The sequence below is a fragment of the Zonotrichia albicollis genome, chromosome 19 (genome assembly GCF_047830755.1).
Source record: "Zonotrichia albicollis isolate bZonAlb1 chromosome 19, bZonAlb1.hap1, whole genome shotgun sequence".
Taxonomy (NCBI): domain Eukaryota; kingdom Metazoa; phylum Chordata; class Aves; order Passeriformes; family Passerellidae; genus Zonotrichia; species Zonotrichia albicollis.
In genome coordinates, this window is record NC_133837.1 from 3,864,851 (window position 1) to 3,892,512 (window position 27,662).

General features: G+C 48.1%; 3 protein-coding genes across 3 annotated transcripts; 1 reads left to right on the forward strand and 2 right to left on the reverse strand.

Moving 5' to 3' along the window:
- Nucleotides 1–2,124: 2,124 nt before the first annotated feature.
- On the forward strand, nucleotides 2,125–3,760 carry ARMC7 (armadillo repeat containing 7). Its single transcript, XM_074555030.1, has 3 exons — nucleotides 2,125–2,256; nucleotides 2,339–2,482; nucleotides 3,322–3,760. The coding sequence occupies exons 1-3, from the start codon at nucleotides 2,190–2,192 to the stop codon at nucleotides 3,657–3,659; spliced, it is 549 nt and encodes a 182-aa protein (XP_074411131.1). The 5' UTR covers nucleotides 2,125–2,189; the 3' UTR covers nucleotides 3,660–3,760.
- An 875-nt stretch (nucleotides 3,761–4,635) lies between these two features.
- On the reverse strand, nucleotides 4,636–11,751 carry NT5C (5', 3'-nucleotidase, cytosolic). Its single transcript, XM_074555029.1, has 5 exons — nucleotides 11,484–11,751; nucleotides 6,120–6,220; nucleotides 5,975–6,035; nucleotides 5,092–5,206; nucleotides 4,636–5,012 (listed from the first exon to the last, which is right to left on the reverse strand). Exons 1-5 carry the CDS (start codon nucleotides 11,718–11,720, stop codon nucleotides 4,870–4,872), a joined length of 657 nt encoding a protein of 218 aa, XP_074411130.1. The 5' UTR covers nucleotides 11,721–11,751; the 3' UTR covers nucleotides 4,636–4,869.
- An 854-nt stretch (nucleotides 11,752–12,605) lies between these two features.
- JPT1 (Jupiter microtubule associated homolog 1) lies at nucleotides 12,606–23,991 on the reverse strand. Its single transcript, XM_005495601.4, has 5 exons — nucleotides 23,815–23,991; nucleotides 21,111–21,250; nucleotides 20,405–20,502; nucleotides 17,618–17,645; nucleotides 12,606–13,574 (listed from the first exon to the last, which is right to left on the reverse strand). Exons 1-5 carry the CDS (start codon nucleotides 23,868–23,870, stop codon nucleotides 13,426–13,428), a joined length of 471 nt encoding a protein of 156 aa, XP_005495658.2. The 5' UTR covers nucleotides 23,871–23,991; the 3' UTR covers nucleotides 12,606–13,425.
- Between the last annotated feature and the right edge of the window lie 3,671 nt (nucleotides 23,992–27,662).

A 27,662-nucleotide genomic window follows, 5' to 3' on the forward strand; every position in this document is an offset into this window, starting at 1 on the left:
TATTTTAACATTTCTCAAGTTGCTGACTGAAACCTTTCTAACAGAACTCAAGCCTGAAAACAGGGTTGTCCCCCCTTGGTTACTTTCCGCAGACCCTTTAAAAGTAATCCACAACCCACAGGTTTGAAGCAAATCCTCAGCAGACCAGAAGTAACATTTTATGCTGTGTTTCCACAGGATGTCTTAGTTCCCATAACAGAAAAAACACCCCCTCCTCTCCTTTCCATGGATCTCCTCTCCCATGTGTGTCTCCAAGCTGCCTTGAGCAGGAGCTCAAAGGAGGGAAAGTTCAATATTAATGATTTATATTTAATAGCAATAAACCCCAAATTAAGGTTACAGCAATCTTACACACACTAAGACACCTCTGAAGTGCAAAATCACTTAAGAGCTTGGTTTGCTGTTTGCAGACACAGCTAGTAGCTATAAGAAAAGAAACAACTACTAGAAATTAAAATTTCCTGAATTCTGGCTTTGGTGTGCTATGGAAGTCACCAGAATAGCCCCTGGAGCTGTGACTACCCTGGCTAGACCGGCCCCTGCTCTGGGAACTGCTCTGGCAAACAGCCAGTGCTTGGAGCACTCAGACCATTAAACTATACAGCCAATATTGGGTGGGTAAGTGCAGTTCTTACAAACAGAAGTAATCGCATTTTTCCTTTTTAAACACAGTTCTCCCCCCTTATTAGTCAATCCCAGCAGTGCTCTGTTTGTATGGACTAGCTGCCTGTGTTTGCTTTCTCTGCCCTGCTTTCCCACATTACTCATTCGCCTTCTATTTAATGACAGATGAGGCTTTAAACTATAGCAATACTTACCACTTACAAAGGCACACATTAGAAGAGATTTCTTACTACAGTAGCAAAACATTCTAACATAGACACATTTTGTAGCACCTTTGCTGATCATTTTCAGATATACTCAAATATGCAGATAAAAATACATGTATATATTTAGACATACACATAAATACATAACGACTTCAGTTGATAATCATGCTAAGAGCTGAAGTTATTACCACTTAGCCAGACTTAAACTTTTATACCAGGTAGAAATAAATATCTTCCCTTTCATGTTCTGTGTCTTCCCACACCATTACAATGTTAAAAAATTCAGCATTACTGCATTCAGTGAAGCTTCTTTGCTCATCCTTCTATTTAATGTAGTTATGGGCAGATATTTCAGTGCCCTCAGCTGTGGGGGTTATCAGCCCACCAACTCTTGTCACTGGTGCCATTTGGACCAGTCCATGACTAATTTGCTTGATAGGAAAATCAATTGTATTTGAGATAACACAAAACACAAGATATTCTCACGGCCTGTTCCTTGCCTTATCCACAGAAGAACAGCCATGCACGTAATTACTTCAATAAAAGCAGTACAAATTTCTGCAGAGTCTACTCCCACAGTTTATGATCTTTATTAACCTTTACCTTGGATATTTGCACAACATGCACCATAATTGAACCCTCTTGCAGCACGTAAAACTGTGGTGATTTCACTGAACTCTTACTTCAAGACAAGGGAATTGCTCTGCTCTGTACCCAAACCATTGTACAACCAAGATGGAATCACCTGCTGCTCTTTTAATTCACTCCTTGGCTTTGTTTCATTTTTCCCCTCCAGATAATTTCCCTCACTGTGCAAGTATTGTGTCCTGTTTTTACCTTTTCTCCCTCAGCTTCATGTATTGCAATCCCGTTATTTAAACTGGAACTGATCCAGGAGCAGCACTGCCGCAAGGACAACACCATTGGGATGGAACAGCAAAACATACACAGAGGTGAAAATTATTTAAGTAATCAGGGGGGAAAGGTTAGCTGCTCTGCAAAACCAACCGTTTTAACAGCAAAGCTCTGCCATATCATGAGACAGTCAAATATCTCAACACAGCTCATTTATTTTTATATAAAGTATATAATTATATATCGTGTATTTAGAAAAAGACAGAGACGCGGAGCAGGCACCACCTCATCGCCTGAGACTAGAGTTGCCCCCCGCCCACAAAATGGCGGCCGCTCCCGCGCCTCCTGAGGGGAGATGGCGCCGCCCTGTCCCGCCCACAAAATGGCGGCGGGCGGGCTGTTCCGGCCGCGCAGCGGCGGCCGCTTCGTCTCCGTCCCTCGCTACACCCGGTCCCTGAGCCGGCCTTGCCCGGGGGAATAGGCAGCCCGGTGCGGTGTTCCCTGATGGAACTGGGTCGGCTGGAGTATCTGCAGGCGCTCGTCACCGAGTTCCAGGTGACGGATAGCACAGGTAACAAACGCCGCTGCTCCGCTGGCCCTCTCCGTGTCGAGCATTTCCTCACACCCCCGACCCTTTTCCTTTTCCCTTGCAGAGGCCAAGGAGCAGGTACTGGCGAACCTGGCCAACTTCGCCTACGATCCCAGCAACTACGAGTATCTGCGGCAGCTCCAGGTGCTGGACCTGTTCCTAGATATGCTGACCGAGGACAACGAGACCCTGGTGGAGTTTGCCATGGGTAAGGGCAGCCCCGAGCACCCTCCGCTGTCACCGGGGCAGGGACACCGGCCCCGCGCTCCGTTTGGTCCCTAACCCGCCCCAAATGCTCCAAAAACAAACTCACACTGTGCTCATAAAGCCTCGTTTAGTGCAGAATGGGAGGGAAGTCAGAGGCAGGCGTGGCTTCCATGTCCTTACAGAGCTTAATGAAGACACTAGCTGCAAAGGATTTTAGTTTTTTATCCTAAACACTACCTAATTTTTACTGAAATCTGTCCTGTAGAGAAGCAGTCATTAATACATAGATTTTGCCAGGTACATTGTACAGGTCCATTCTGCTATTGGCAGCTGGTCTTCTAGAATGCTTACTTGACAATTTTAATAAATCTTTTGAGGAACTGCCTTACCACGATTTTTCATGGTCTGAACATAAGCTAAGGGGCCAGATGCTGTGAGTGGTTCTGTGAGATGATACTAAATGAATTTGATTTTTAAGGTGTGTGGCTGCATCTCGAAGTTTCAAGCTTCAAACATTCTGTGCTTCTTGGCTACTAACTCTGTTACCTCCATTCTCTGGCTTTCTGTAGCACCTGCAATAAACTGCTGGCTTGTGTCTTCCAGTAGGGATGAGTGGGCATTCCTGGAATCATTCTGTGGAAGCAGTTATGTGCAGCAGTTACAGTGCCCTCTAATGACACACAGGAGGAGTGTGCTGGTGGAAAATCGTTGGAAACAATCAAAAACACATGGCCTAGGGAATCGTTAAGAATTTTCCATCCATACAGAAGATCTGGATGTTAGAAACAGGATGAGCGGTGAATTTGCATCACCTCAGACACTTTCCTCTTGCGGTTCCAGGTGGTCTTTGCAACCTGTGCTTGGATAAAACGAACAAAGAGTACATCCTGGAGGCCAGCGGGGTGGAGCCCATCATCAGCTGCCTGTCCAGCTCCAACGAGGAGACCGTGGTGTCGGCCGTGACCACGCTGATGTTCCTGACGACGCCGCGGTCGCGCGCGCAGACCACGGCGCTGCCCGTGGTGGAGTGCATGCTGCGCTTCTCGCTCTCGGCCAACACGCGCCTCAGCAACCTGGCCTCCATCTTCCTGCAGGACTACTGCAGCCCTGCGCAGGTGGAGGAGGCCAGGAGCCTCAGCAGGCACACGGCAGTGGGCATTCCAATGCCCAAGGACTGAGCAGGGCTGTGGAGAGGGGAGCCTCCTGCTGTTCTCACTTTCTGCTCAGCAGGTCAAGAGCAGCATTAAAGAGGGGAGTTGGTCCCACCAGTGCTGGGGTTTGGTTAACAAACAGGAAGGAACAGCACTAACACGGCTGCTGGGCCAAGCACATAGCTAAGCCTGCAAATATTTAAAATAAATCAGGTCATGGCTGCACATTGGAAAGTACTTTGCCAAGTGCAGCTCAGCACCCAGCTTGCACAAACAACCCTTCCCAGCAATGAGGAGTGTTCTGCTCGGGTTATTGGGCGGAATTATATCCACTCCAGTTCCTGGCTAGTTGTGCTACACCTCTCCCCTTCAGTGCCCCTGACAAGTGACACTGTCAATTCAAGTCACTGAAATGTCACAGAAATGCATTCCTCCTGCAGAGAGAGGAGTTTCCCTGCCCTGGCAATTCACAATCTCTCCATCCCTGTGGCACTAGTTGTGCCATCCTCTAATCATGGCAAAGGTAGCCAGCTACAGAATCACTACATAGGGCAGGATGTAGCTACTCTATAAATGAAGAAGTGGAAAGTTTGTCTTTTATTACCACTAGTGAGAAAGGTGAAGTAATTAAAAAAAAAAAAAAAAGGAAGGGGGATCATGGCAGTCCAGCTCCTGAGAACAGCTGTCTTGTAAAAGCTTCTGTTAATAAAACATTAACTTAACTTAAATGCTGTGTAATCATTTCTGTGTGAGAAGCACACAGGCCAAGAAATCGAAGCCAGCCTTGTCTCTTTTCATTATCAGCCATGAGGCAAGAGAAAACCCAATAACCAGGGTGGCTAAATAGATAACATTTGAAAGGTTTGACTGTTGAGCCCAGTGCTTCCTGTCAGACACCCACACTGGGTCTGCTCACGTGTCAGAGCCTTCTTCCTCTTTTTCTCTACCCTCTGCCCCCAGACAGCACAAACCAAACAGGAGTGAGGTTAAGCACACACAAAAATCCAACCACAGCTGCTTGTAGTTTATAGTTTCTCTTCTCCAACAGCAAACATCCAAAACACTACAGAGATTAAAAGTGCAGAGCAGTCTTCCAGAAACCCAGAGCACTGTGTCTGACAGGAGCAGCTCATTTCTTCTCTGGCTGATCCCTGTGGTGACAGTGTCTCCTGGGCATGGCAGGGGATGGGCTGGTTGTTTCCTGGCAGTGGGAAGAGCACAGCATCCCCTCCCTGGACTACTGCCTGCGCTTGCTTTCCAGGATGCCCTTCCAGTCGTCGGCCCAGGAGCGCAGGCGCCGGCGCGGGGCCGGCAGCTGGAGGTGCCGGTTGTGGCAGCAGGTGAACAGGATGTGCTCCCAGCTCGGCCTCGGCTCCGCGCCTGTGGGAAGGGGGCAAAGCTGGAATCAGCTGGAATCAGCTCCCCAGCCAGCAGCCAGCCATGGAAATGCTGTTCAAACCTTGGATGGTGTCCTTGTCGTCAAACAGCAGGTCAGCAGCCACCACGGTCTTGTCTCGGGTCAGAATAATCCGCTCCACAAACTCGGGTCCCAAGTGTTTCTCTACCCACTTATACTGCAGAGACAAGGAACAGGAGAAAATCCTGCTGTGCTCTCAGTTTGCACATCACTCCTGTCAGACCAGCCCTAATAGAGCAATTTCTTCCCCCTGTAAACCTTATCTGTGTCTAGGAATCCCCACATGGAGACTGGCTGCGGCCCAGGGTGCTGATTAAACCTGTTGGTGTGACAGCCTTCGCTCAGCACTGCCCTGGCTGTGCCCAGCTGGGGAGTTTGTGAGAAGCACTGGCTGCTTGCCCAGAGCACATGGGTTGTACCCATCTAAGTCATTCCAGTGATCAAAGTCCCCCCTTCCATTCTTGTACCACAGAGAAAAATAATTTATTCCAACACTACAGCCTCCTCCTCCACACAGCACTGACCTCTTCTGGGACATCTCAGGCTCCAGACTTAGACTGAAGTAGGTTTTGTTGGTTGGTGGTTCTCCAGAGTAGAATCCCCTGGGAATACCCCATCCCTGTGGGTCACACTACAACAGTTCCTTTGTTGTCACCTGCTGACACAGCTGGTCCCAGGCCAGCTCCAAGAGCGCAGGGCTCACGTGCTCCACAGCAATTCTGGCACCATGTGGCACTTGGAGACTCCCTGTCCTGAGTTACTGCTCTGTGTGTGTGAGAACATGTCCCTCACACAGGGACTGAGGGAAGCCTGGCAGCTGGAGCAGCTACTGTCTCCAGAAAGGAGTAGCTCCAACTTGGGTAGTATGAAACAGCAAAGCCTTGCAAAAGCAGCATTAAACTCAATAAAAACAATTCTCTCCCACCTTTTCCACGACGCAGTGCTCGTAATTCCGGAGAGGGCTCGTGCAAATGAAGACCTCAGTACTGAAAAGAAACAGCTTTTGTTAACAGTCAGGTGAAAGTGTGGTAGATCCTGGAAAAGGGCTGCAGGGTGCAAAGTGTCCTTACTCCTGCATGTGGAACATCTCCTGCACAGCTTCCAGGGCTCCTGGAATTGGATCCAAGCTTAGGAAGAAGCCAGGCGACTCATAGACACTGGCTACCTTGTCCTGCAGGAGACAGAGGACCATGAGCAGTGGCTGTGCCCTGTCACAGCACCCTCCAGTCACCCCCTGTGTAACACCCTAGTGCTTCCCCCCAGCCCTGAATTATAAAATCTCTCACCTTTGGGTTCTGGGAGAGGTCCAGCTTGGGCACACAAGAAGGAGAAGTCACTTTCTGGTGGCTCATGAGGAGGCAGAGCTGCCCCTGGCCTGGCTTTGCTCCCACAACCAGCCCCAACCCACTGGAGTTTCGGGGGGGGCTGAGGGAGGCAGAGCTCCCACCCCTTCCCAGCAGGTATCTTTCATCTGACTCTGGTGAAAACCAAAGGAACAAAGTGGAGGCTTCTCCTCCTCTGCCACATTTGGCTGAGATTACCTGAGGGCTCAGGAATTCACTGGGGAGGGCACACACAGGCACTGCCCATCAGCCTCCTTCTCCTTCAGAGCAAACAGGGTACAGAGGTGACCGTGCCAATGGCCAGCACTGCCACACCTGGGGGAATCCCTTCAGCAAGAGGGAGGGATGAGGATGAGAGTGCTGGGAAAGCCCCATGTCTGTTGCTTTTTGATTTTCAACCACCCACTTCAAATATGGTTGAAGGAGAAGGCGGCCTTGGCTCTAGCCTGCATGGAGCTGCTCCCCTGAGGTCATGGGCTGGTGAAAATCTGCTCCAAAGAGTCTGAGACTGCAGCAGGAAGTTCACAGGTGATCCCTGTGCTTCCCCAAGAACTTTTGGCTCTGTGAGAGGTGATCTGTGCACCCCATGAGCCCCATCCGGGCTGGGTGTGACGGTGCTGTGGGACACTGCTCCCCTCCCAGGCCCAGCACTGGGCTGAGCTCTGGGATTAAAAGGGATTTATCCCTTTTGTGTCTGCACCTGCTCTCGGTGTAAACCTGCCTTCCACACAGGCAGGTGGGATGCCACACCAACCAAAGAGGAAATCAATGATAAACAAGTGGTGAAGGAGGTTAGCTTGAAAGGTAGAATCATTTTAAAGGAAGTGTAAATAGAAAAGAAACAAGATTTCTGGAGGAGTAATGTTATCCCAGGCTAATATAGCCAAAAATGGGCCAAAAAGGTATTTAATATGATACAGTACAGTGGTATCTTTAATCACTGAAAGGAAGAGCAGTATTTCCAGGGCAATTTCCAGGTAAGACTGTCCTTCCAGTCCCTTTTCTTCTTAATTTACTGGTAAGACATTTTCACACCTTTTATTACTAGAAAATTTACTGGTTTGAATCCAGCTGTGGTTAGTTAATTCTAAGAATTGCTCCCTGGTGACTATGCAGTGGCCTGTGTTAAACGAGCGTTTCACAGCAGGTCACAGCTGAGGGGTTTTCCCATTGCTTATCCCACACCCATCATGGCAAAGGACCCACAGCAGCACCAGGGCTGAGGCCCCTTCCAGGCCTAAGTTTCACCTTCAGACAGAGAGGTTAAGCTTCCAATATCTCTTCACCCTGAGACACACAAATCTTAACTTCCTTGGGGTCACATAGTGAACTTCAGAGGTGGCAAAGCAGCATTATTCCACAAGCATCAAAGTCATATATTCCCAGGCCACTGAACAGTTTGGAAAACTTAATTCATGTTTAGTACTCTTCAAAGGCAGGCTGCAGCATTTGCTTGGAAGTATCCAGCTCTTTAGACTCCAGCTGAAGGTCTCCTTGCTCTACACCACCAGTGCAACATCAACAAAAACCCATTTCAATTAAGCAGCAGTGAGGAAGAGTGAGCATTAAGCCAGACTCCAGGATCCTGAAGCTCACTCTGTTATCATCACCTACAAATACTCATAAATCAACAGCCAGGAAGTTGGGAGCACTGCCTGATTTCACACGCAGATCAGAAGAGTTTAAGCAGCCTGTCCAGGTTCAGACATGGCAATCAGATCTGCCCGGATCTCTGTTTCCATGCAAAGCCTCCCTGATCCCAGCAACAATTCCCTGGAGCTCTTCCAAGGAGATTGAATTACAGACTTGGGGCTCATGTCTGAAAGCTCTTTTATCCTTCAGCAAGACACCAGAAACTGGCAAGTTTCCACCACATCACAAAAAAGTCTGGCTTTGTCGGAGAAAGAAATTTGATTTGATGACTCTTGGAACCAGAAGCCATTTCCTCTCATTAAAAAGTGACTAGAAAAAGAAAGTAAAACCATTTTCTTTCCTCATGTTCACGCCACCAATGCTTTCCTTCCATTAGTAAGATAACAATTTGGATACAAAACTGGTGGGACTACATCTGTCCCTATGCTTTCCCATTTGCAGGACTTCAAAATAATTCTAGAAATTTTTAGATTTCCACTGGTGGGGATGTTGAATCCTTTTAGATTCCCCACTGGTGGGGATGTTGAATATTTTTCTTGAAAGTGCCTGGGGCCAGGAAACATGGGGATAAATCAAAATGGCCACACACACAGGAGGGGAGGTAGGCAAGTGCAGTGAAAAAATCTTCAACTAAATAAAATGGATCAGAAGTCCTTCTAAATAAAATGGATTTACAGTGAGGAATTAATGATCAACTTGCAATCAAAACAGAAACAAAAACAAAGTAATGGCTCAAATTTCAAGGGGCAGCTGCTCAGCACCAGCCAAGCATGAACACCACTCAGGAAGAGGTGATGCATAAATCATCATCCCAGCACTTCCAGGCCCTGCCAGGAGAATATCCCACACCTTGGAAGTTCATGGTCAGACACAGCTGACACCTGCCACAAAGAGAGCCCTGGTGTCCAGCTGACCCCCTCATGTCCAGCTGACCCCTGGTGTCCAGCTGATCCCCTCATGTCCAGCTGACCCCCTCATGTCCAGCTGATCCCCTCATGTCCAGCTGCCCCCCTGGTGTCCAGCTGATCCCCTCATGTCCAGCTGATCCCCTGGTGTCCAGCTGATCCCCTGGTGTCCAGCTGCTCCCCTCACGTCCAGCTGATCCCCTCATGTCCAGCTGATCCCCTGGTGTCCAGCTGCTCCCCTCACGTCCAGCTGATCCCCTCATGTCCAGCTGATCCCCTGGTGTCCAGCTGCCCCCCCTTGGTGTCCAGCTGCCCCCCTCATGTCCAGCTGCCCTCCTGGTGTCCATCTGATCCCCTGGTGTCCAGCTGCCTCCCTGGTGTCCAGCTGATCCCCTGGTGTCCAGCTGATCCCCTGGTGTCCAGCTGATCTCCTGGTGTCCAGCTGCCCCCCTGGTGTCCAGCTGATCCCCTTGTGTCCAGCTGACCCCCTGGTGTCCAGCTGATCCCCTCACGTCCAGCTGATCCCCTCACATCCAGCTGCCCCCCTCCTTTCAGCACTGACAAACTGCAGGCTCCATTTCCCTGCATGGCCCCACAAACTGCCCTGTGTGGGCTGCTGGCTCCTGCCAAAGCTTTCCCTGCAGCTGGAGCCAAGGAGAGACTTTCCACAGGGATTCTCCTGTCCCACAGACACTCGGTAGAGCCACAGCAGAACAAACAAGGACTCTATTTTTAAACTAATGGATGGAATTTACATAAAACCCAAAGGAGCCTCACATCTTTAAAACTATAAATTTACTGTTCTGCCAAAGATACCTGAACCAGTCCAAAGCCCCAGGAGATTACTGAAGGAGACAGACACACAGCACAGCTTCATAAAACTTATTTCCTTAGGAAGTCAGGCTAGAACAGCAAGATAAGCGCTTTCTGCCACTGCTGGTGTGCTGGGATCCAAACCAGTTATCTGGTTATTTCATTGCCACACCTAAGGTCTGGGGAGGAACAGGATGAGCATGAACCAAATTAGGGAATGGGGATTTCAGAAATAGAACAAAGGGCAATTTTCTCATAGATCAGATTGTAGTCCTTCCAAAAAAGAAAAAAATAAAAAGTCATGACCCCTTGAATTACCTGCACCTTTTCTTTTTTTTTTTCTTTTTTTTTTTTTCTTTTTTTTTTTGTTCACAGGATTCATTTAAGTAATACTCATTTACAGGTTTCTGCTTGCAGGAGCTTTATATCAATCAATAGTCATTGATCTGAACTCCGGCAGTTTGGAGCCTGTGGAAATGCTGACTGGTTCCAGCACTCCTGCCCCTTACTCTGATGCAGGAGCCTTTACTTCACTATGGAACAGGAGTGAAATGAATGTGAATTGTCATTTCTTAGCAGTAAAAAACTCCCAGGACCAGGAGAGGATCTTAAAATGAGCAATGAACTTCGCTGGGAAAGTGTTCAGCACAGCCTGGATCAGCAGTTTCCTTAGAGTCCTGTAAGGAACTCGACTGGCCTGTGGTGACCAGAAGGAAAGGTGAAGTCTGGATTCACAATATTTCTAATTTTGTGTTTCATGCAGCCTTAATTTGTGCACTGATAATCAGTGACTTCTTCCAGGACAGCCAGCCCTTTACAGAGGGATACGTGTGGGGGAATTCTGCCATCAAACCATTCACCAAAGCATCTTCTTCTTTACCTACTCATGTTCTTGCTCTTGCTTTGCAGCAGAACAATAACTTAAAGCTCCCTGAGCCTCTGCACATCCTCACACTGCTCCACAGCAGGACAAGAACTGTGTCTGTTCTATCTGAGTTTGTACAGAATGAAATCCTGTAGCCATATTCCCTCTGCATGCCCTGACAAGCTGAGTGCACAGCAGGTAAGAGATCAGGAACAGCAGGAGAAAGCTGGTGGAACACCTTCCATCCATGCAAACCGCTGCTATTTTTAATGCTTGCTAATGACTGAATGAGTAACAGAGAGATCTGCAAGACAAAATTACAAATACTGTAAATCCAGACTTCACCCTTTCTTCTGGTCACCACAGGACAGTCGAGGACAGACTCTGTAAGGAAATGGAACACATGCTGATCCAGACTGTGCCGGACACTTTCCCTGGAAGTTTATTGCTCATATTAAGATCATGTACTGAGCCCGCTGTTTTTATACTGCTAAGAAATGACAATTTCATTTCCCTCCTGTCCTACAGAAAAGTGCAGGCTCCTGCCACTGGCTGATAGACAGGAATATGAATCCCGTCAGCATTTCCACAAGCTCCAAACTGCTGGAGTTCAGATCAATGACTATTGATGGTCAAAAGTTCCTGGAACTAGGAACCTGTAAATACAGTGAGTAGGCACAGATTCGGTTATTAATTACATAAACAAACACGACTTATTGTTTGAATGTACCTTAAACGAATCCCATCTAGACAAAAAAACCTGCAGGTAATTTAAGGTTTTTATAAAAATCTCTGGTCCCGGGCTGAGCCTTGCAGAGCCCGGCGGGCAGGGAGGCTGCGCTGGCCCGCACTCACCGCCAGGTCCTCCCGCAGGCTGCGGTACTGCTCCCGCACCGAGAAGCCGCGGCGCTGCTCCAGCTCCACGCGCGGCTCCGCCGGGAAGCGGGCGCGGAATTCCCGCAGCACGGCGCCCTCGAAGTCGGCCAGGACCCCGTCCATGTCCAGCAGCACCCGCAGCGGCGCGGCCGCGCTGCCCATGGCGAGCCCGGAGCGCGCCCGCCGCTCCCGCTCCGGCGCGGCGAGAGCGCGCATGCATATGCATATTAGCCATATGAATATGCATGAAGGGGCGGGGCGGAACGCCTCGAGGGCAGCCCCGCGTGGGGACAGGGCCGGGCTGCAGCGGGAACGGAGCAAAAGCCACAAAAGCCACCCCGCCACCCCTCGGCCCCAGGAGAAAGGAGCACAGAGCCGCCTCAGCAGCACGGAACCATCTTCTGATCCATCGAGGAGCACTAACAAGCTCCTCCGGGCACGAGGCTTGCAAAGGAAATATTAATTTATGGATTAAATTAATATGCTCTCTGTGCACTCGGTGCAGGGTACGGTGTACATCAGGGAACCCTCTCGGATGGAGGAGCAATCACAGCAAATCCAGTTCGGTAGGTTCAGCACCCCAGGGCAGGGATCTGGAAAGCCAGGGTGCTTTCAGGCACCGGTTCTTCCTGCAGAAGGGTGGAAAAAGCACCATAAAACACAGCAGCCCCATAGAGATGCTCTGCTGTGGCTTATTGGGCAGCAGAGCCCTTCCAGCACAGCAGAGAACTTCATGGCTTGGTCTCAATCCCACCCTCTCCATCTTTAGGATCTTCTGTTTTTTTTTTTTTTTTTTTTTTTTTTTTTTTGTTTTTTGTTTTTTTTTTTTTTTTTTAATGAGGAAAATAAACTTTTCTCAGTTTCCTTGAGGAAAAACAGTGCTTTGGGTAAACCATAATATATATCAAGCCACAGTTCTCTGATCTAGAAGCCAAAAAAGAAGAGATAAGATTTTTTCTTCAGGGGGAGTCAGCATATATGGTGGTGACCTCAAGCCAGGTGTAAGAACTCTCCTCTGTTAGAGCAGGGAAGGTTGGCTGAGACAAGGACAACTGAGAACGAGGCAAAACCAAACCCGTGAAATAAAACCCACACAGGAAACACTGCTTCAAAATTTCTATATTATTTACTTTTAAGCAACAATCCAGCTTTGTGAAATTACAACACACACTTTAAAGGATGAGATTTTCACCTCATGGTCAAGCACCAGCATGATCATGCACAGCATTGAGTCAGTTGTAAAAAAAAATGCCCTGTAATTCTTATTTATATGATCCACTCCACCTTCACTGAATAAAGTCTGAATCAGCCCCTTCCCAGCACTAGGTCAGGTGGCTCTGGTCATCAGCCCTCTATTTGGCACAGACCCTGTGTCAGAGTAGTCCAGTATCAAGATTTATTTTGTTTTTAAAGGCAGCATGGTGTACATTAACCACTTAATGATTTATATGGCACAGCAGGGCTCAAGGCATTTACCACATGCAGTCAATGAAGACTTTTAGATACCTAAATCCCACATGTGGAGGAAGGGACTGCTCTTGCTGATTGTTTGCTGGCCTGGTTAACCAGGATTCTAGACCCTTGTAAAGCTAAGGGGTTCTAAAAAAAAACTCAGTACAAAAACCCTCTAAGCACACTTAGAACCAAGCTACTCTCCTTTGAATTACATTACAATACTTCATAAAGCTTTCCCTCAAGTCTATCACTAGAAAACACTCATGTCACTTCCAGTAGATCTGGGGGAAACACAGGACAGAAGTGGAAAAAAACCCTTTAATTTCAAAAAAAAAGATGGAGTACATAAAGTGCTTCTTTTTAATGAAAGAAATTTGAGATGTACAGTCAGGCTCAAGTTGTGCAGTTCACAAGCATGGGGGAAAGAAAACAGACACAAGTTCAAAACAGTCAGGAAGGGACAGGTTTAACCGAGCACTAGGCTGGACTTGCCACCGGGTGGATTTCTCCTGGAGGGTGCAGGTGCTGGTGCTACTGGGCTAGGAACAGGTGCAGCAGGCAGGGACTTTTCTTCACTCTGACCTGGGGCAGCTTCTACATCAGCCTCAGTGTTTTCTAGAAGAAAAGAAGCTTTTAAAGTGTTTGATGTGGATGATGAGAGCCAGATGTTTGGCTGGCTCAGATGGAAGCTCAGCTCCTGTCAGATTTCTCCAGGGGTACAGACACACTCCAACGCTGTCACCCACTGGCAGGGCAGACTCAGCCCTCAGAAGTGTTTCTCAGATCAAATCTGAGGCCTTACAGCTCAGTCTCAGGCCCTCAGCAAGAGCCACATACAGCCAGCTGCTATTAGGGGACACCAGCAATTCATTTTTTTAATGACAAGCAGCTTAAGGCTTAAGTCTTCTACATATAAACAGTCAGTGTTGTGACTGTGGCATTGTCACTCAGGTCTGAGCAGGTGCTGGGAGCCACAGCAGCACCAGCAAGAGCTCAAACTGCATCCCAAATTCCCTAACTGGAGGGAAAAGGATCTGACACACTTCTGAGGCTTCACACAGGACACACCAGGGAACAGCCATGCATGGGGAGGCTCTGATTGTACACTCCCTGGAGAGAACATGATAGTTTATTTTAAATCCTTCTGAGCAAACCACAAGTTAAGACAGGGCACAGAAGGAATTCTTCACAGGAAGCACTTTAGATACTGGAGCAAACAATGTATCAACTAATTGCTGACAATTAGTACAGCACCTCACATTTTTACAGATTAGCATGACCAAAGGCCCAAATCAGCACCAAGCAGTTCCTGATACTGGGGATGAAGATGAACCTCACCTGTTTTCAACAGACCCCTTTGTTTCCTCTCATGATCACTAATTCTGGGTTGGGAGAATTCAAAAAACTGCTGCACATTCAGTTCAAGCTTCATGATTTAGCAGATCTTGATTAATTTTCCTCCCCATGCCTTCTCCTTCAAACTGAACAGGCACAACTATCCAATCTCCCCCCACAGAGCAGCCACTGCACCCCTTCTTCTTCACCTTCCCTGTGACCTCCACTATAACCCCCTGCTCATCATGTGTCAAAGACTGCACACACAATCCAAGATATGGGGGTATTATCATTGTTTACAGGAAAAAGTAAGTAATTTTCCACCCTCTCCCTGATGACATTCAGTATTTTGCTGGCACATCCAAACATCTCAAAGAATTTCAAGGGGAAGGATTCAAGGCAGATCCTGGAAGTGCCACAGCACAGAGCTGAACACAAGGCTGCCATGGTTTAGTTTTTGGGGGGTTGTCCCACTCACCCCCCAGATTCATTCCTTTACACTTGCTTACACAGGGATTATCCTGCCTTTATACCTGCCTGCTTCATTTAGCTGAGTCCTTCTGGCAGCGAGATTTTCCCACCATCAGCACAATCTGACTACTTGAAAAAGGTAATCACCAACAAAACTGGAGACTTCACTGCTCATTACCTTTTCCAGGTCACAGACAAAGGCACTGAATAAAAACCACCTCCAGCATCATCTCCCATAGCTCATTTTTGCAACCTGAAAGGTAATTACTAAGTCCTACCCTTTGCCTCCTATTCTTCCTACCCCCAGCAGCAGCTTTCCTCACATCCTGTGTCAATTCTGTTTTTTCCAATGCAAAATGTTATCAGAAACACCAAAACCCAACTTTTGCCCACTGAACTCCCCCTGTATCCATGCTTATAATAATCTCAAAGAACTCCAGCATCTGAGCAGAGTCCCCATGCACTCAGGAATAATCTCCACTAGAGATCCTCTGCTGTGCTCATTAACTGTTTGTTTCAGCTGTGCTGGGTTAACAGCACATTTTAAGCCTGAAGCTCCTGCAGCTGCTGAGTCAGCAAGGGCTGCATGTCCCTGCCTGGGGACAGTCCCAGCACTGGGCAGGCTCCAGGCTCCACCTTCCTGTGGGTCATGTACACTCAGGCACTGCCTGATTCTCCTTGGCTGCTCACATTCATTCAGCTCACACTGCCCCTGAATCACAAAGGAAACAAGAATTTCCAGCACAGGAGGCTTTGGGGGAAGTTTCTGTAGCTCCTTGTGTAGCTGATAAATGTTAGCACTTCCCACATAATCAAGGTAAGTTTGCCAGCCTGATGAGTGAAGTGGTAAAACCATCAGGATCAGATAAAATATTAAAGCTCCTCCCTTCTCAGAAAGGGTCTAATTTCTGAAACAGCTCCCTGCTCAGTGCACTGCAAGCCACTGGGAACTCTGATGCCCAGAAAGGAACTACAGCTCTCAAAGAGAAGACAAGAACCCTGCTGCAAAATAAATCCGTTTTTTAACCTAGACAAGCTTGATTAATAAATATATACATCCCACCTGACACATACTTGGGGTTTTATAATCAGTTACATACAGAAAATAATTTCCATATTCAAAAGATTAACCATTTTTTAACTAGAGACCTATTAAGAATCTGGCTGTGCTGTGAAGTTGTCAGCAGACAGCTTTTGCTTGGAGGTGCTCATTGTTCCTTTCCCAACCCCACAGACAGCCCAACAAGGCCAGTACAAGTCCCAGGTGTGCCAGTGGGATGTTCAGCAGCCTAGGTCTGCCATCCCACAGCAGGAAAAGCCAGGGGAGGAGGGACAGCCAGACCAGAGAGACTGGGCTCCACTCAGCTACAATACCCAAAGCAATCAATGCTAGGAATTCATTTAAAAATCCATCAGGATGTTCAGGTATCTGGCACAGACACCACTTCCAGGAGGCATTAATTTCTGCTCCTTCCTAAGTACTATCAGTGAAAGTTTACCATTCAAACCTTTGCCTGCCATTTTTATTTCATCTTGGCCATCATCAAAAATTTAATTTTTAGTCATGGCCACAAAAAGAAACAATACCAGTTACCTTCCATAACAGTTGCTTTTTAACCACCTCCCAGCATAGCTTCCCCTGACCCTTGATAAGAACCCCCTTCACTGTCACTTGCCAGAAACAAACCAAAAGACAAATACAACACCTGTGAAAATGAGAACTTTTTAAAAAGTCAGGAATACCACTTTACACTCTGAATTTCAGCCAGCCCTGTTTCTGCTTCCTGGCATCTCAGCCATTCTCACCTCCCTGCTGTTTGTGGGATCTCCTCTGCCCTGTGGGGAGCTGGTTTAAACAAACACCAGGAAAAGCAGCAGAGCCCTCAGAGCAGTTTTCCTCTATTAGCAAACCACATCCTCCTACTCAAGGCATAAACACTGGATGCCTACAGTGCTAATTAAGATCAGACAGACATGGGAAAGAAATCCTAGAGCCTGTACAGTTGGATTAGAAGCAGCCTGCTAGAGAGGCTACGCTTATTTTGGGCACAGAGGTAGTGGAAATGTTCTGGAGAAGCTCTCTCCCCTCCCAGCAAGTGTCCTTTCAGGACACGGAGGTGCTAATGGCCCCAGGGATGTCCCACCACTCCAAGGTGTTGAAAGAAGCACTTGGAAAGCAGCAGTCAACACACGAATTCCTGTCATCAGGAAGTCAGATATTCCTAAAGGGGATCTTGCAAAGGAGCCATTTCCAGCCTCAGAGCCAGAAAAAGCACTTCAAGGGGAAATGCCTGTTTACAGGAGATTTACAGTATGCAGATCAACTTCCCTGGCAAAAATCAGCATTTAAAAAGCAACAGGAAGTCAAGAGCTGGTTAACACAGACACTTGCAGAAGCAGTAGCTGGGTTTGATTCTTCCTGAGAATGTGGAGTTGGCTGTATCAGAAGACAAGGGGAAAGAAGCAAACTGCTAAACTAAAGTCAATTATGTTGACTGTCCTATTTAATTATAAGCAACTCTAACAGCAGTGTGGCCTTTCAATCACTGAACTCTTTGCAGGAGTCTCCACCTTACCTTCAGTACTCAGACAAATCTTGGCAACAACAGCTGCTAGCAAAATAAACTAACAGGACAGTTCTCCTTTTTAGCCTGATGAGCAACAGCATTCCACATTTCCCTCCATGCCCACACTCCAGTGAAGCAGCTGGTCACTTTGGTGATTTGATGGGTTCCAGGGACAACCCCAGGCTGGCCCTCTCCTAGTAAATGACCATTTATGGATCCTTCATCTTCTACTGCAAAGCCACCTGCAACAGGCTTTTACTAGAGGAGTCCAAGGAAGTTACTCACCAAAAATGTCACCACCAACATCTCCTCCCTAGAAAAGAGAGAGGAGAAACATGTTACATCTCATGTTTCATAAAGCATTTTCCTATTCCATGGAGTGGATACTCCTCCATGGTGTGACCATGGTGTCTGGGCACACTGTTCTATGTGGCACCACATCCTGAGCCACAGGCTCAGGGAGGCACTTTTGGAACAGCAACAGGCTCTGAGGGACAGATCCCAGCAGGCCCTGAGGGACAGATCCCAGCAGGCTCTGAGAGACTGAACTCCACAGGCTCTGAGGGACTGAACCCCACAGGCTCTGAGGGACTGAGCCCAGCAGGCCCTGAGGGACAGAGCCCAGCAGGCCCTGAGGGACAGAGCCCAGCAGGCCCTGAGGGACAGATCCCAAATGGCACTGAGGGACAGATCCTCACAGGTCCTGAGGGACAGAACCCAAATGGCTCTGAGGGACAGATCCCAGCAGGCCCTGAGGGACAGAGCCCAAATGGCACTGAGGGACAGATCCCAGCAGGCTCTGAGGGACAGATCCCAAATGGCCCTGAGGGACAGATCCCAGCAGGCCCTGAGGGACAGATCCCAGCAGGCCCTGAGGGACAGATCCCAAATGGCACTGAGGGACAGATCCCAGCAGGCCCTGAGGGACAGATCCCAGCAGGCCCTGAGGGACAGATCCCAGCAGGCCCTGAGGGACAGATCCCAGCAGGCCCTGAGGGACAGAGCCCAAATGGCACTGAGGGACAGAACCCAAATGGCACTGAGGGACAGAACCCAAATGGCTCTGAGGGACAGATCCCCACAGGCTCTGAGGGACAGATCCCAAATGGCACTGAGGGACAGATCCCAAATGGCACTGAGGGACAGATCCTCACAGGTCCTGAGGGACAGAACCCCACAGGCCCTGAGGGACAGATCCCAGCAGGCTCTGAGGAACAGATCCCCAAATGGCTCTGAGAGACAGATCCCAGCAGGCTCTGAGGGACAGAGCCCAAGAGGTTCTGAGGGACAGATCCCAAATGGCTCTGAGGGACAGAGCCCAGCAGGTTCTGAGGGACAGAACCCCACAGGCTCTGAGGGACAGATCCCAGAGTGGCATAGTGGGCTCTGCACTCATAATTCTACAGATTGATATCGTGGATTTCAATTTCAATTTCTTAGAGACTGACTTATAATTTAACCAGTTCTTTATTTGCCTAACATACTTCTAGAAGTTGAAATAGATATTGGGACTAATCCTGATGAGAGGTGGCACATTTGTTACTCCCACAGTGAAGGACAGAGGTTGGTAAGAACACTTTATTGTACATAACATCCCAAATCAAGCAGCACTGACAGCATCCAGAATATTCCCACTGCCCAGCAGCAAGGGCAAAAAAATTACAACAACAGCAACAAGCAAGAGTGGAGTATCCTCTGCTTTCTACTGAGCAACTCTTTGCATTTATCTGTTGGCAAGGCCAAGAGTATGTGTTCTTTCCAGGGTATTTAACTTCATTTGTGAAACACAGATCAGCTTTTTTTCCCCTGATGAAGTTACCTTCACTACATAAACAGTTCAACGTTTTAAATGCTGAATCTGTTTGCAGGCTGCAGCTTCACACAAAGATAGGGATTCTCCCAGCAGCAGCCAAGGCTCTCCAACGGCATCAGATTTATCAACTTTCATAGACTTAACATTGCTAATTACACAGTGAAACTGCAGAAATTGGGATTAAAAAAAAGCACAGAAACTGACACAAATGTATCACCTGAAGTCTCCAGCTGCTTGCACCCGAATTACTGCATAAAAGTAAAGTATTCCACATGGGAAGAATCTGTTTGCAAAGCTAACCACAGTATTTAAAACAATTTAGAAAGAATCAGACTAAGCAGTTAAATTTAAAGCTGAAAATATATCACAGAAAATAAATTCCTTTATATTTGAAACAAGAGTCGCTAAATTGAAACAAGACATTTTTTATAACAAAGAACAGTTTTGTGACTTAAAGCTACAACTAGTAACAAAAATGGGTTGTGATGCTCGATATGAATTACCAAAATAAAACCTAAGATAAAAGATGTCTGCTACAATGTTTCAGATAATTATTTATCTACCCAGTTATTTTCAGAAAACCTAAGGTGGAGAGTTTTAAACACCTTTTTTTATTTTTTCCACTTTGTTCATGCAAATACAGGCTATCCTACATTCCTAGGGATCTAAGTTCAGACAAATTACTGGTTTTTTACTGAATTTACTGTGTTTCAAAAGAACTCTGTTTTTCCCATTAAATATAATTACATATCTAGCAAATTTTACTTAACACCACTAACACTATAAATTATGCTCCATATTGCTACTAGGTAAAGAGTTTATACAGAAAATAACACACCTGATATTATTATTAGAACAAAAAAAGTACTAAAACTGCTGAGGTAAGAATTTGCTGGGATGTGAACCCAGGTTCGTTGTCAGACACACAGAGTCTGCTGTAGTAACTGTTGTTTGTGAGATGCTTAAACCCACAATCACACACAGAGCTGAAATTAAATTTCACATCACTTCATTACTGTCTCAGCAATGAGATGGGTTAAGAGCTCTACAAAGTGGTCCTTGTGAAAAATCCAGCCCTTTCTGTCTCAGCATACTGGAAGAGTTTCAGATGGAAAGGGGAGCCTTCATGAAAAAAACAAATTTGAGAGAAAGGATTCAAATCCTACAATACTTCCAACTGTGTGAACATCCGTGGTAAATCAATCCCACACAGAGTGTGAATTGTCCATTATCAGGCTCTTTTGTAGTCAAGTACTGACCTTGGGATCTACGTAGTCTCCACAGTTTGCCTCAGTTGAGTTTGTTCTTTGTGGTCCAGAGGATTCACAGCTGTCTCTGGTTTCACCTGGCTTAGCCCCTACAACCAGAGATTGAATCTAATCAAGTTACAAGATAAACTTAATGTGAAAGCAGACCATAAATAGTCACAGGTTTGGGTACTTTGGGAGAGGTTTTTCTTTGAAATTAGGGTTTTACCAATCTAAAAAGTCCCGGTCCTTTAGATAATACCTCACAAATCATTGTCTTACAGCAGCACCCCATGCAGTGAGAGTGTCATTTAAACAGATTGAGTTTGGGGTCCCAAGGCCCCCCATACTGGCAGTGCTCTGCAGAAAGGGAAGCTTAAATCCAGCTGTGAGAACATGAGGCCAAACTGCCTCTGAATAATCAACAGCAAGCAGGGCTACTCCAAACAGTAAGACACAAGTCCACTTGTGTGACTGAACTTGGAGAAACTGCATCCAAAATACAATTCTCTGCTTGCAACATGCCTAACACTCGCATAAAATAAACCCTTCTGGAAGAAATTAATGAGAAATAAACGATTCTCTGCAACAGACATCATTTATAACCCCAAAGTACCAAGAAGGAAGGGAACTCTGGTTTCCACACCAGCCCCCAGCTGAGCCACAAAATGAATCAATGCCCATCAGCAGATGTGGAAACAAAGCACTACAGCCTCACCTGCTTTAGCCCAGGAAGGGGGGTTCTCCTCAGGAGTTCCAAAGATGCTGGATGCCATTTTGTTCCTCCTCACGGGCTGTTCTTGGGGCTCATCAAAGCCCAGGGAGAAGTTGGAGCCGCCGCCGGGAGGACGCAGCACTCTGTGGAGAGAGGCAGCTTCACACCCTGTGCCAGCCCCAGCTGCACTCCAGCACATCACCTCAACCACCCAGGTAAGCTCCTGCCAGAATTCCAGCCTGGCACTGCATCTCCACTGCTCTTCAGCGGCACTTACAAAAATAAAACACTCTCGTGCTCTGCTTGTGCCCTTGTTCCATCCAGTATCCAGTTCATCAGCCAAGGGCTGCTCCCACCACTCTGAGCCAAAACAAAAATAAAAATAACTATGTGGGCATGCTCAATTCCAGCTTTTTTAAGAGTACCCTGGGAAAGTTCATTTTTAATCATCAAACTGGCTGCACAGCAAAGACTGAAGCTTGAACCAAAGACTGGTTGCACCACTGATGGCTGGGTGCTGCAGCCTTTATTTAGATTTGTTTCCTCAGGAAAAATCCCTCAAGTCTGCAGCATGCTGCTGGTCTGGAAGCAAAAGTTGAAATTAAACAGCTTGGAGCTGACTATTATTAGGAGAGACACGTGTACAAAGCTCCAGATATGTAACCTAAATCTAACAATCTGCTCTTAGACACAAAAGAATCCTGCTCAGTACTTCAAGAGCTTGATTGCAGTCTGCTTTCCAACCTGCAGAACCCAACCAAAATCAACAGCTGCAGCAAAATAAATCTTGAAACATAAACTCCTCCTGATCTTATTTTCATAAGCAGGAGATCTTTTGTTAGGAGAAGCAGATAAAAGCCAGGAGAACAAAACTGTGTGTGAGAACTTTCAAAACTCCCAGGGATGTGAGGACACCAACAGAACCTGGGGCTTCTTGGGCTTTCAAGACCTCCAGTGCTCCAAAATGAACACCAGGGCAAAATAAGGATGGTGCACATTTGTTCTTCTTAACAAATAATTTAATAAATCAAAATTAGAACACAAAGCAGTACCCAGTTTGTTAATGCTCCAAACCTGGGAATTCAACACAAGGAGCATGTCCAATGGTACAACTCACATCCTGGGAGAATTTGTGTCTGTTACATTCCAGCCCACAGAGCTCAAACACCCCAAAGGCAAGGGAGATTCCTAAAGGTGTGTGACGTGGATATTTACTGTTACATAACCAGAAAAATACTTTTCCTAATAAAATTCTTTTTCTAAGGATTACTAATGCTCAGCTGCTAATGGGAGGATCCCAGCACACTGGAGAGTATGTTTTATTGTGACTTGTTTTGTCTCCTTTCTGAATCAAGATGCCGTATAATGGTCATGAATTACTCCTTTATATTTTTTCCTCTGAGGAAATGTATACAAGGTTTATTTTTGTGGTTATAGCTGTTGCAGTCAATAATCTGAAGAACAGTCTGTTCAAAGCAGGGCTTGTTCCCAAACCTTAGATCCCCTCTTTTTACCACAGCAGTGAAACCATTACTCTCTTAAGGGCACCACAGTTTCCACTGACAGCTTTAATGACATTAACAGAATAGGCAACTGAAGGGGGAAAAATATCCATCACTCAAACTGTTAAAAATGAATAATCAATCCCTTTTACCAGCCTCAGGTAAAGGGTGACAGATTTTATTAGAAGCCTCTCACAGCCTCGACATGCTGTAATCTGCTTTATGAAAGCCATGTTTAACACTTGAAGCAATGAAATGCTGTTAAAATTCCACCTGATACCCAGTGATGTCCACCGAAAATCCACCCACACTCCAGGAAGAGCTCTGGCAAAAGGTGTGGAAACAAGCTCTGTAAAGATTTTTTTTTTTCACTTTAAAAGCACCCTGGAACGCCAAAAGGGAACAGGAAGCATCCGCTTTGTCAGGCCAAAACCTTACTGAAAAAAGCCACGATAGCGTGGAAAACGACACGATCCTCTCCAGCTGTGACTGCCGAGAGCGCGGGTGCCCGGCCCAGCGCGGTGCATCTCCTCCAGACCAACCTGCCAAGTTTTCTTTGTTTGCAGACGGGCTCCGCTTCGCCCCCGCCCCTTCCAGCCGCGGGTCGCCCCCGGGAGCGGGGCCGCGGCCCGAGGGAACGGGCGGCCCCGGCCCCGAGCACCGGCAGCTCGCCGACCGAACGGGCACGAACCCCCCCATGGCAGAGCGGGGCGGGCAGGGGGGCCGGGCAGCGCAGACAATGGAGCCCGCCCGGCCCCACCCAGCCCGCGGCGGCTTCGCGGGGCCGAGGGGCGCGGGGGCCGCGGCGATGGGGGGAGACAGGCGGCGGAGGGGCGCGGTGCCCCCCGCCCCCGCGCCGTGGCTGCGCGGCGAGGCGGGGAGTCGCCTCCCTTCTTTGTTCGGCGGCGGCGGCGGCGGGGCCGCACCGAGCGGCCCGGGCGGGTCTCGGCAGCTCCCGCACCTCCCTCCCCTGGGCACGGCGCGGCCCCGGGATGCCCCCGCAGCCCACCCGGGTGGGCGCGGCCGCCCCCGCCTCCGGCCAGCCCGCCCGGGAGAGGCTCGGAGGAACCGCATGCTGACAATCCCGGCCTGGCCGGAGCCCCCGCCCCGGCACCGCGCCCTAGCACCGCTCCCGACACGCCTTCCCCGGGACCCCCAGCCCCACCGCCCTCTGGGTCCCAGCGGCCCTCGAGGCCCCCGCAGACCTGGAGCTGTTCCTGCCATTGGGGTCCATGCCCGAGAACGTGGCCGTGGTGGTCATGGCGGAGGGGTCGGAGCAAGGGAAGGGCTCTGTACAGTGACGGTCCCGGGGACAGAGCTGCTCCTGCCCACCGCCCCGGCCGCTACCGGTGACAACTGCGGCCGCCGCCCGCACCGCCCCAACTTTTATATACACCGCAAGCCCTGCCCACCTTCGGCCTTCTCATTGGGCGGTTCAAACGCAGTCGCGAGCTCTTATTGGACAACGCCCTGCCATTCTCCCACTTGCCCCGCCTCTCTGTCTATTCCGAGGCGCCTTGCCTCACCGCTAAAAAGCCCATTGGTGAAGCACTACGTCTGCTCTGCGGTGATTGGCTGTGGGCTGTGGCACTTGCTGTTGGCGATTGGCGGAAGAGCCGTCGTTCAACGCCGGCGAGCTGTGATTGGCTCAGCCGCACCTGAGGCCAGACAAAAGTCCCCGCGGCGCTGCCCCTGTGGCGGGCCCCGGGAGGGGCCGGGCCGGGCCGGGCCGGGCGGTGTGGGAGGTCCGGGAGGTGCGAGTGTCCCGTCGCCGCTTCCGCCACCTCCGCATGGCTCCTGTCCCCACACACACCGCCCAGGACACGGCACCGAAGCGGCCGTCGCGCCACCAAACCCAGCCCTGGCACCCGCCTGTCTCCCTCACACACATTGCCGTGCCCGGCCCGCACAAGCCCCGCAGGTGCTTCAGAGCTGTCCTGGAGCAGCTCCAAGGATGAACCGCAGCGAGGCCATGGCGGTGCGGGACGGGTTGGCACAAGGCTGTGCTGGCTTTAGATGTTGGATCTGACAAGGGCTGGGACACAGCCCAGGGCCTGCAGGGGAACGCCGACACCTCAAAAATCATAGCGGAATAAAATAACCTGCAATTTATTATTTTGGATTATTGCATGAAAATGGAGTTGCAGCACGGCTAGTGCAGCTGGAGTACAAGGCCCAGCAGTGCTGCTCACAAGGCTGCACATTTTGGGTCGTGCATCTCCCTCCAGCCCCAGCACAAAGCTCACAGGACAGACTTTAAACCACTACAGGTTGGCTGCTGAGCCATCTGTCACATCCACCTTTGGCTTGGTGACTGGGGGCTCCCTGAAACTTCCACAGACACAGATGCCTCCCTGATCACCTTCTACTCCAGACCTATGCATCAGCAATATTATTTCAATGAGCACCCGCATAAAGGAGGAAGAAAGGGGAAAGAAAATCTTTTCCAGCTACCCCCCCCTCCAGTTTCCACTAATAACAGCCCTTAACACCCCCAAAACACTTTCTAAAGAAAAGTATTGTTTTGGTCTGGAGAACACAAGGATTGTGTTACATCTCTCTATGCTTAAGATGAGTCGTCCAGCATCTGAATTAATCACCAATCTTAATATTAACACAGATCATGAAAGATAAGAACTGTTAAATGTGCACAAACAGGACCAATGTATTATTTTTTCTAATCTAGGATCCATTTTGAAAAATCCTGCTTTGTTTTTTTTTAAGCTCCAACCACTATTTAGATCCCCAGGGAATTCTCTGTTGCATCATTTTTTTAGAGACAGATTAAAGGGAAATTTTAAGTAACATGACACAGTTGTTTTAATTCTATTATCCCTTAGGCTTGGGCATTAAGAAGTCAAATGATACCTGCACACAGGTAAACATCTGCTCTCACAGGTAAACATCTGCTCTCTCAGGAACTTGCAGAAGTATTTTGTCATCTAAATGCTTCTTATTCAAAGCCACAGGATTTTACTCTTTAATTTGTACCCCTGGGACACACACAGAGCCACTTTTTAAAGTTGGGATGAAGAAAAACCCGTTCCCTATGACACAGCCAGTTTTCACACCGAGATTTAGAATTCTAAACCTTAAGTGTTTCCAAGGGGCCCCACTGATCTCTCACAGGCCTGGCTGCAGGGTGGACCTTAAATAAAAGCTGCTTTTCTCATTATTCATCCATTACAAGATGGATAGTTTATGAAGATGGCTACAGAAACTGGGCTTGCAGTCCATCACAGGATGATGACACTTGACCAGAACAATTCTCAGCAGCTGCCTGGAAGACTCAGACACCAAACAATCCCACCTGTTGTTGAAATTCCACCAGCAAGGAATGCACAATGCATTGAGCATTCTGGAAGTCTGAACAAGACTCCAGGAAATGCAAGGGTTAGGCAAGGAGAGATACCAGTGGTCTCAGAAAAGCCTCAGCTTGGTCATCCTTCTGTGACCAAGGGTTTCTTCATGCCAGTCTCTGCTACTTATGGCTGTCACAGAGAGAATCCCTTCTTTATTCCAAGCACAAAAAAGAGGGTTTGACTCCATTTTCTCTTGCCCCATTTCATTCACAGCTGAAGTGCCAGCTAATAAATAAACAATCCTTGCCACAGCTGGATTTGTCCTGTCAGATTTTTTTGCATGTGGAGCAATGCATGGAGGTTCAGTGGAACGTGGATCCTACAGATCCAATGGTTTGTCCCACAGAGCTGCTGCTGTTGTTTGCAAGAGTTGTGAAAGTTGCTCTGGTACCTCTCTACATCTTCAGGAAAAGTTCCCAACAGCCTGTTGCTGTTTGGGATGGGGAATTGCACCACAGTGCCCAGGCTCCTCTCAGAGCTCTGAGCACAAAAGCAGAGTGGCCAACTCATGCTGCTGTTCCTGTCTGGACATCAACACCACCAAGCCTGGTCATGCACTCCAAAGTGTTCCTCCTTACTGGGAAATCCTTACAGGGATTGCTGGAAGGGGAAGTCAGCGTCCCAGTCTTGTTTAGTTTCAGTTTTCTTGAACAATGAAGTTTTCTTATTCAAGTGATCCTTCGAGAGCCCTTGCAGGCATCAGATGTGCTTTGATGGGATCCATTCAGTACTGGGTGCTGAAAGGGGGAGATCTGAGCCACCAAAACCAGCACAAAATTCACCACAAAGGGCAACTCTTTTGCATCCATGTTTCCCTGAAGAATATTCCTTTCCAAAGGAGAACTCTATTTGCTAGTTGGGCTTCCACCACCTTAGCCTTTCCCCAGTCATCCTCATATAGGGATTGTTTAAACCTACAGCTCTTCCCACAGTTCCCATTCCCACTGCAGCTCCTGACTCAGCCACATCCCTGGTCCTTCTCCAGCACCTGTGACCTTCCCCTCTGGGATCTCTGCTGACAGCCAGCACCCTCCCACAGCCCCACCTCACCCTCCATGCAAACTGAAATCCTTCCAGGACAAGGGAAAACTCTTCCCTTACAGGGACTTCAACCATTCCATAAAGACCAGGTGGGGCTCCCAACACCTCCATGTTACATAAGATCACCTTCCCGTGCTGCTGGGGAAGAAACCAGGAAACCCCTGGAACTGAGCATCTTGGAAGTCAATCAAAACAGAGAATAGGGATCAAAATTCCATCTTCCATTTATCCTCACACCCCTACATCCTAATTCACCCAGGAGAAGTGCTGTACCACCAATTCCTTCTGCCACTAAGTCCTAAAAAAGCAAGACAAAGGAAAGTATTGATCATTCCCTATCAGAACACATTGTCTGGAAAGTCATTACAAGCAGAATGAACAAACTTCAATAAACCAGAGAATTAAATGCATTAATTACACTAATATAATTAATGATAATCCAAGGTATGTAAATGCTTTTAGATTAATACTCCACAAGAGTCCATCACAGCAGCTGACACACACATGTACTGAGAAGGGGCCACTACCTAAAATCCCAAGAAAAAAAACTTGGATTTATTGTTCACGTGATGACCAAGGAGGCATCTTTTCATCTTTAGCTTTCAAAACAAATTGCTGTTCCTTAGAAATTCAGTTACTTCCAGCTGGCT